The following is a 9,457-nucleotide window of genomic DNA, read 5'->3' on the forward strand; positions in this document are numbered from 1 at the left end:
AAATGGGAATCGCATCAGAGAAAAGAGCAGAACTTCTTCAAGGTGGGCATTCCTGGAAGAGAAGTGACAGTGAATTAAACACGAATACAAAAGCAAAATAATGTGGATGCTCAAAATCTAAAATAAAAACTGAAAATGCTGGAAATACTCAGCAGGTCTGGCAGCATCTGTGGAAAGAGAAAAACGGAGTTAACAGAACAAATTTTTCAGCAAGGTTCGAGGTCATGCTGCCGGGATTAGAAGTGGGAGTTGCTACCGCTTAGGCAGAGGCTGGGCTGGCGACCAGTATTCTGTGCTGGCTGGCCAATTAACTGCCACCTGGTCTATCTTCACAAAAGTGGGGGACGATGCAGATATTGTAGTTGAGGAGGAAGAGTGTGAAGTATTGGATGTGATAAACATTGAGAGAGAGGAAGTATTAATGGGATTAGCATCCTTGAAAGTTGATAAATCACCAGGGCCAGATGAAATGTACCCAAGGATGTTAAAAGAAGCAAGAGAGGAAATAGCAGAGGGTCTAGCCATCATTTTCCAGTCCTCACTGGATACAGGTGTGGTGCTGGATGATTGGAGAATTGCTAATGTTGTACTTCTGTTTAAAAAGGGAGTGAAGGATAGACCGAATAATTACAGGCCATTCAGTCTAACCTCAGTAGTGGTCAAATTATTGGAATCTATTCTGAGAGACAGGATAAGCTGTCACTTAGAAAGGCACAGGTTAATCAAGAGTAGTCAGCATGGATTTGTCAAGGGAAGATCTTTTTTGACCAACTTGATCGAATTTTTTGAAGAAGTAACAAGTAAGATAGATGAGGGTGGTACAGTTGATGTGGTCCACAGGGATTTTAGCAAGGCTTTTGACAAGGTCCCACATGGCAGACTGGTTAAAAACATAAAATCCCATGGGATCCAAGGAAATGCAGCACGGTGGATACAAAATTGGCTCCGTGGCAGGAAACAAAGAGTAATTTTTGTGACTGGAGGGCTGTTTCCAGTGGCATTAACGATTTGGATGTAAATGTAGGGGACATGATCAAGAAGTTTGCGGAAGCTACAGAGATTGGCCGTGTGGTAGATAGCGAGGAGGATAGCTGTAGGCTGCAGGAAGATATTGATGATCTGGTCAGGTGGGCAGAAAAGTGGCAAATGGAATTCAACTTGGAGAAGTGTGAGGTGATGCATTTGGGGAGTTCAAACAAGGCAAAGGAATACATGATTAATGGGAAAATACTGAGAAGTGCAGAGGAAGTGAGGGACCTTGGAGTGAATGTCCACAGATCTCTGAAGGTAGCAGGACAGGTCGATAAGGTGGTTAAGAAGGCATATGGAATCCTTTCCTTTATTAGCTGAGGTATAGAATATAAGAGCAGTGAGGTTATGCTGGAACTGTATAACTGATTGGTTAGGCCACAACTTGAGTACTGTGTGCAGTTCTGGTCACCTTATTACAGAAAGGATGTAACTGCACTAGAGAGGGTACAGAGAAGATTTATGAGGATGTTGCCAGGACTGGAAAAATGCAGCTATGAGGAAAGATTGGATCGGCTGTGATTGTTCTCCTTGGAACAGAGAAGGCTGATTGAAATGTACAAAATTTTTAGGTGCCTGGATAGAGTGGAGGTGAAGGGTCTATTCACCTTAGCAGAGAGGTCAGTGACGAAGCGGCATAGATTTAAACTGGTTGAAAAAGTAGAGGGGAGATGAGGAAAAATTTATTCATCCAGAGGGTGGTGATGGTCTGGAACTCACTACCTCACAAAAACCCTCAACTCATTCAAAAGGAGTCTGGATATGCACCTCAAGTGCCTTAAGCTGCAGGGCTACGGACCAAATGCTGGAAGGTGTGATTAGAATAGGTGGATCGTTTTTCAGCTGGCACAGAAACGATGGGCCAAGTGGCCTCTTTCCATACCTTAAAATTTCTGTGATTTTATGGTGAGGAGGCGCTCAGTAAGGTGTCAAAGGTGGTGTGAGGTCACACCACTGGAGGTGCTGCCACCATATTTAAAGGGCTGCCCTTTTAAACGGCTGCTCTTTTCAATTGAATGAAACATAAGGAAGCCTGAATGGAAGACCTGTGAAAGAAGGCCTATCAAAGAATGGCAGAGGCAAGATCCTGGGTGGTCCCACAGTTTAACAATGCCTCACTGCAAGTTCACCTCCGGGCTGCTTGGATAAGATCCTCTTTGCCCGGGATGTGAGGCGAAGACCTGCCCAACAGACCAATCAAGCCTAGACGGAGACTGCAGAAGAGGTCAGCAGCTGTGGGATCATCTCTGGAATCTGGCTGCAGTACCACAAGCGGAGGAATGACCTCATGTAATCTGCCAAGGTGAGTGCACCATATATTGCTTTCTTCAGGGGCTGACATGTGGCTATGCATGAGGGTGAGTTTGCGAGAAAAGGAATGACAGCTCAGTCATTGGCAGTTGGCCAGGCAGCAGCATTGCCTGTTGTAGGCATGGCAGCATCTCTGTGAATGGCCCCAGTCCATCAGACTTGACTTCTGCATTGCTGCTTCTGAGTGGCTGTATGCAGAAGTCATTCCATTGGCACCATCGTGAACAGTCAGGCAGCCACCAGCATAGGCATTGTGCATGTCTTTGTTGGGCAACTAACAATGCTCGCCTTTGTGCTTGCAGGAGAAGACAGCCCACAATGCCATGGAAAGGGCATCCTGTTCCTCACAATCCTGACCCCCATGTAGGAGAAGGTGCTAAAACCTGAACAGCATTGGGGCTGTTCCATCACTGATGATGAGACCAGAGTGGAGACAAGGGAGAGCATGGATGGGCACAAAAGTGCCTTTGGTGAACATGAGGCAGCGTGCCCTCGTGTCCACCACGGGTCACATGGAGCTCCACACTAGGAATAGTCTGAAGTGTGTGATGAACTACGCATCACCCTCTAATTAATCTTTTCACGCAGGTCAAAGGCAACAGTACATAACTCCTAATACCTGTGGACAGCCATCCACCTCTGAGGAGGAGGAGGGAGCCTCAGAGGATGCACCATCACAGCATTCCCTGTACCCTCCACCAGCGAATATACTCACATTGGTGGGTATTGTTTGTGGGTAGATCTGGGATCACAATCCAGTGAGAGCAACACAGACGTGTCTGAGCAGCTGGCAGAGGTTGTGACAGCCGAGACAACCAACACTCGGAGGACTGTGGTAGGGCCCAGCGATGCTGAGCCTCAGACCGATGACGTGCCTCTGAAGTTGTCAGCAAGTCAGCAGATGCTGGAGATACAGCGTGAGGCGAGGGGACATCTGGCAGAGCTTCCCAGAGGCTACGTGCACCATGGCACGGATGATGGAGGAGCCCATCCAAGCCATGAGTGCCAGCATGTACCCGGGCTGTGCACACTAGTCTTCCTCCATTGAGAGATTGATGACTCTCATGGAGAGCTATATCCAGAAAACTACCCAGTGGGTGCCGGAGATGTGCATGGACCTGCATGCCAACAGCAACTCCATGAGTTTTGTGCAGAAATGGCTGGGCGAGAGGGGCGCTAGGCGCCTGGATTCTCCAGTAAATCCTTGGACTCTTCAGGTGAGCAGGGAGGTACAGGTGTGCCTTGAAAGGGAAGCTAAGCAGCTGTCTGATGCATCTGGAGGCTTCTCTCAGGGCACTTCTAATGTGGACAGCGGCCACTCTGCCCCTCTGTCAACGACACCCAGTGCCTCACTTAGCCACAATGACAGAGGGGGCTCCTACAATTGTGCAGGAGGCCCTCAATATGCCAGGGCCCTCCAGGCCTCAGGTAGCCAGAGGACAATGGCGAAGGTCCTCCCAAGCCACTGGGCAGCATGGTCAGCAAACTGTCTCCACCTCAGCTGACTGCGCAGCGGCAGCACAACATAGAAGCACACATAAGAGATTTAAGAAGAGCACCTAGCTGCACTCAGGAGTCACAGGTTGTTTTTTTTGAGTCACAATTTTTTTGTTTGCCAATAAAAGTGTGTTGTGGCAAAGCATGAGGTTACCTTATATTTCTTGTGGGCCACTGGGACTTCAGGAGAACCCTGCCTCCATCAACGGGTGTGATGGGTGGGACCACACCACATGAAATCAAGGCATTCTTGATACCAGAGTGTAATGACTACCGGGTGCAGGAAAATGGCAAGATCAATGAAGGAGGCGGCAACAGGGCTGCAGAGTTCTGAAGTTTTATTGAATTATGTGGATCTGTCATTAAGTTTCATGTGAAAGATGCCTGTATTCACACGTCCTGTACTTCCCTCGCATGTATCTCATAGCGTCTTGCCTGTGGTCCCTGGGGTTTTTCAGCATTGGTCATCATCTTCCTCCATCTCCTCATCATCGTAGGAGGCATTGCGCTCCATGATATCTTCACTGTTCAATTGCTCTCCCCTCTGTAGAGCCAGGTTGTGCAGAGAACAGCACACCACAACGATGCATGAGACCGCTGCTGGGGCATATTGAAGGGCTGCACTAGATCGATCTAGGCATCTGAACCTCATCTTCAGAAAGCCTATGGTCAGCTCCTTGTTAGCTCGAGTTGTCCAGTGACAGGTGTTGTACCTCTCCTCTGCATCAGTGTTTGGGGTCCGCACATGCATCAGTAGCCATGTCTTCGCGTGGGTAGCCCTTATCACCCAGTATTCATCCTTGAAGGTGTGAGAGGGACTGAATAGGTCTGGCACCTGGAACTGCCTTAGTATGTCGGCGTTGCGGCTGCTTCAGCAGGAACCGTGCACACACCTGAAGGACCTGTTTACGATGGTGGCAAATCAGTTGTATTTTGAGTGAGTGGAAGCCCTTACTGTTGATGAAGGCTGCTGCCTGGTCTGTGGGAGCCTTCATGGCAACATGTGTGCAGTTGATGACACCCTGCACCTGGGGGAATCCAGCAATGACCCAAATCCGGTGGCCCTCTCTGTTTGACTTTCCAGGTCAGTACGAAAGCATACGCATTGTAAAGGCCAGCTACCTGACCCGAACCCGACGGGACCTGACGACGTGCCGGGTTCGGGTCGGGTCACACTTCCAGGTCTGGCATTTGGGCTCGGGTTGAGTCAGGCCGGGTAGGACACGCTCTATCACAACCTCAGGTAAGTGGCTCCAATGTTAATGTAATTTGTGGACTAGAAAGGTGGTATTGTTACAGTTTTTTTAAGCTTGTGCAGATCAGCAACAAAGTGAAAATGGAAGGTAGGTTAACTGATGGTCGGGTCGGGTCGGGTTGGGCGCGGGAAAAAATGGAAGGACTCGGGCCAGGTTGGGCTCAGGTTCGGGTGTGGTTCTGTTGGGCTTGGGTCGGGTTTCATTTGCAGACCCGAGCCGGCCTTTAACATATTGGCTGGCCCTCTTGAAGATAGCATTGATGACCATCTTGATGTAGTAATGAGTTGCAGACTGGGAGATCCCACACATATCTCCAGTGGATCCCTGGAGTGATCCTGAGGTGTAGAAATTCAGTGCCATGGAGATCTTCAGCCCACAGGCATTGGGTGGACACAACTTCTCATTGGGCTCTGCTCGTCCTCCATCATGACACACAGCTCAGTGACGGCCTCCCTGGAGAGGTGCAATCATCGACGACACTGCTGCTCCGACATTTGAAGGTAGCTGAGCTGCAGGCAATAGACCTGTGTGGCAGGTAACCTCTTCTTTGCACAGGAGGCTAGGTGCGTACCCGTCTGCGCCCTTCTCCGTTGCACCTCCCCCACCCCCTGAGGCTGGTGCTCCTGCTACCCCTCTGTTTGCTTCTGCCCTCCTGCCTGTGGCTGCAGCTCTCTCCCTCTCTGATGCTTCTCCTCACTGGAGGAATTGAAACCCGAGTGAACGAGGCCCATGGCATGTAGATTTGTTCCATCTCCAGGGCATCTTACCATCACTGTTTTACCCCCATAAGTGCCAGCCCCGAGATGGCACTCGGTTGATGTGCCCCACGGTTCCCGTAACTTTTCCCCTTTTCCCGACAGACAGTGCCAATGCCTGCGCTGTTCCACCCTCCCGACCAAGCCATGCTAGGATTCTTAATGGCTACCGTCTGGAGCCAGAACTGATCTCTCGCTAGCTCACTGCCTCCATATACCTTGTGAGACTCTGAAGCTGTGTAGTTCCTATCAGAAAGCCCTGTTAATTGCCTGTTTATCAGGCTTAATTACCTGCCTGCCGTGTGCAAGCGTGAGGTCCTTCCACCATGCCGACCTCCCTTCGGAATATTGGGTTGCAACGTAAAGATGGCGGGCTTCCATCCTGCTGCAAGTGAAAGTGGTGAAGGTGGGCAAAAGAACAAAAGGGCGGGTCTGTGATAGGGTAAAACAATGTGGAAGACTTGCTTAAAACCGATTACATCTCTAACTTCTCCCAGTTCTGATGAGACCTGAAACATTGGGCTAAATGCTTGCCACAGAGGCAGGAAACAGGAGCCGGGTTTGTTTTCAAGTCAGAAACCCAATTCTGGTGAGAAACTGATTAAAGTTAAGATTTTCACGTGGGGAAGCCCTTAATTGGTATGGTGTCAGGTTTCCTGTCCAATTCGAGCCAGTGAGGGCAGGAATGGAGTCTGATCAGATGACGTGGGAGACTGATTTCAACTCCCCATGACAGCCAACACCTAGACTGCTGGTTGTCCTAAGGGAGAAATCTGCTGTTTGTGCCAAAACTTTCCACAGCACCAGAGGGAAGCGAGATGTCACAGGATAGCCGGAGGTCTGGCATTTGGGACAGGGTTGCCCCTCGCTTCATCAGTGCTCACCTGGAATTCACGTTGGAGGCTGCGAGGGAGAGAAGGGGAGGTCCTGTTCTCAGAGGGTGGCAGGAGGAGGCCGCCTTGTTGGACAACAGGGGCACCACTCTGTTCAGTGTCATCTCCCGCCGCCTCCTCTTCCTTCTACTCTCTCACCTCCTGCTCTGCTCCCCCCTGGATGAGCTGTCTCCATCCACAGCCACACTGTCCTCTAGGTCCACACCTCTCAAGGGCCAAACTTAGGAAAAGCACAGCAGACCCACCACAATGACTGACCTTTGCAGAAGGTGGGCACCACTCAACCTGTTAAGGCACTGGAATCGCATCTTCAGAAGCCCGGTGACCTGTTCCTTGGTTGTCCTACTGAGCATGTGGCATTGGTTGTATCATCTCTTTGCCTCTGTCTGGGTCTTCCACAGAGGGGTAAATAGCCATCTCTTCAAGTGATATTCCTTGTCCCTGAAGATCCATCCACACACCTTGGGGGTTGGAGTGAAGATCTTAGGCAGCCTGGACTGGTGGAGGATGAAAGAGTTATGGCAGCTGCCAGGAAAGCGAGTGCACACATGGAGGAAGCTCTTGTTGTGGTCACAAACCAATTGGACAATGGGAGAATGGGAGCATTTTCTGCAGATGAATCTGAGTAGGCAGTCACTGAGTGCCTTGTTGGCCAAAAGCATCCAATTGATGATGCCATGTACCTGGGGAATCCAGCAATGGTAGTGAAACCCAATGCCTTCTATTCCTGCAAGGCCACATCTGTCGTGAAATGAATCTACTGCCCAACTCTGGCAAAGAGGGCATGAGTGACTTGCGAGATATAGTGAAGTGCTGCCATTTGCGTGATGTCACTAAGGTCCTCAGCTGACCCTTGAAAGGAGCCAGAAGTGAAGAAGTTCAAGGCCACAGTGACTTTGACAGCCACTAGCAGGGCATGGTAACCAATCCTGCAAGGTGTGAGGTCTTTGTCGATGAGGTCACAGTTGTCTGTGACCATCTGCCTGGAGAGTCTCAGTCTCCTGCGACGCTGGGTCTCGGTCATCTCCAGGTTGCTCCATCATCGGCGGGAGATCCTGTGTTGAGGTTATGGCCTCCATTGACTTCCTGCCCCTCTTTCGTCTCCTGTGCCCTCCTGCTACTCAGGGCTGTGCTTTTCCTGTAGAGGGTGTTGTCCCTCATTGACAGTGGGCCCAAAATCTGACAGTCGAGCCCCCATTGCAGCTGCAGCCTTCCATCTGGACAAATGGCTGCCCAATTGTCCTTGACAGCCTTAACCCCTGCTCTGCTGCCCCCATGATGCCAGAAGGAGCTGGCGACCCCCTTCAATGCCACCACCTATGCAGTGCCCAGGGCATCTCCTTACCAAATTCCGAGTTCCCCTTTGTCCCATTGTCACTTTTATGGGACCAGGATGAAGCCCTAGGGCAGCCTTGACTGGCTCCCTACTCTGCCTTCAGCTCTCTCTACCTTCAGCTGCTGAGAAAGTAACAGCTCCTGAAACCAGTGTGTTCCTTTAATCATTCCCCTGTTCCTCATACAAGTAGTTAATGAGCTTTTTAACTAATTTAATTGGCCTCAATAGGGAGGAAAGCGGGATCCCTGTCCCATTCTGGTAAACATTTCCGGCACTGGGAATGGCATCCTGAAACTAACATTCTGGGCAGGTACTGGTATTTCTGGGCCCCTCCCCTCCACCTCCGTTCCTGATGCTGCCAGACCTGCTGACAATTTCCAGCATTTTCTGTGTTAGTACAGTAAAGTGATTGCCAATATGATATCATCAGATTGTTGATCAGAACTGGTGCTGCAAAAACAAACTTTCTTTTCTTCATGGCTCAGTTGGTAGACATCATGGGCAGGATTTTCAGGCCTTTCCACAGTCAGGAACAGAGGTGGACAGGGCCCGCAAATACGGCACTAGCCGATGTGCTGCTTTCCCGACCCCATTCTCAGCTGAGGCAGGTTCGGGGCCCAGCAAGGCTGCCCGCTCCAATATTAAGGGCTGTTGCTCCCACATTAAGGGCTGTTAAGGGAGACCGACTGGGATTTTCCAGTCGGCCTCCAGTTTGCCGTTGTGACGGGTACCCAGTGTCAGGCCGGGGTGCCAGCTTTCCCAGGCAGGCCTACAGGCCCTCCATGCTTGCCTGGGCGCGGGTGCAGCCAAATGCTGCTTTGCAGAGGGAATCCTCCCGCCCCCCCCAACAATCCCACCATAGTAGTGGCTGCTTTCTCTGTTTTTTATTTAAACTTTTAAAAAGGTTGGTGAGAGTGCCCTTCCTTGTTAGCTACTTACCAGTCAATGTAGCTGGCTGCTCTAAAGCTGGAAGGCCTCTGTTTGGCCCTCTAGCTTCGAGAGCCTGGCTGCGCCCTTAATTGGATAGGGCACCTGTCTCCATGCCAGTTAAGGGGGCGCCCTGGTCAAAATCCCAAACTGTTTCTCTCCGGAGATGGGATTGGGACCCAGAAACAGTCGCAGCTCCTGTTTCCCACCCCCCCCCAAAGCAAAATTTCATCCCCATGGCTAGTGTGAAACTGAGCCACATAGATCGCAAGTGTCCCAGCTTTATTCCCAGGTCTGTGCTCAGTGAGCTGGCCTCAGCCAAGGCAGTAACAGAGGTGCTACTATTGACCTCACTATCCCTGAACTAAGGAAAAGAAATTTCAGTCACTTTTACAGCTATCCTGTGGCCTTTGAGCAAGGCAGCCAATTTAATGTTTTGTGTTATAGGTCCGC

The 9,457-nt window shown here is 50.4% G+C and overlaps 1 protein-coding gene across 1 annotated transcript; it reads right to left on the reverse strand.

Annotated features, from left to right (window-relative positions):
- Nucleotides 1-4,291: 4,291 nt before the first annotated feature.
- LOC137352027 (putative nuclease HARBI1) lies at nt 4,292-6,176 on the reverse strand. The gene is made up of 4 exons (XM_068017002.1): nt 6,140-6,176; nt 5,238-5,512; nt 4,731-4,865; nt 4,292-4,636 (listed from the first exon to the last, which is right to left on the reverse strand). Exons 1-4 carry the CDS (start codon nt 6,174-6,176, stop codon nt 4,292-4,294), a joined length of 792 nt encoding a protein of 263 aa, XP_067873103.1.
- Nucleotides 6,177-9,457: the final 3,281 nt, after the last annotated feature.

The sequence above is a fragment of the Heterodontus francisci genome, chromosome 37, assembly GCF_036365525.1.
Source record: "Heterodontus francisci isolate sHetFra1 chromosome 37, sHetFra1.hap1, whole genome shotgun sequence".
Lineage (NCBI taxonomy): Eukaryota > Metazoa > Chordata > Chondrichthyes > Heterodontiformes > Heterodontidae > Heterodontus > Heterodontus francisci.

Coding starts and splice junctions, on each gene's coding strand:
- LOC137352027 (XM_068017002.1), bottom strand. CDS start 6,176: ATGGTGGAAGGACCTCACGCTTGCACACGGCAGGCAG. Junction 5,513..6,139: donor CGCTTGCACACGGCAGGCAG/GTAATTAAGCCT, acceptor GTCATGATGGAG/GACGAGCAGAGCCCAATGAG. Junction 4,866..5,237: donor CTGAGCCCAACCTGGCCCGA/GTCCTTCCATTT, acceptor GGATTCCCCCAG/GTGCAGGGTGTCATCAACTG.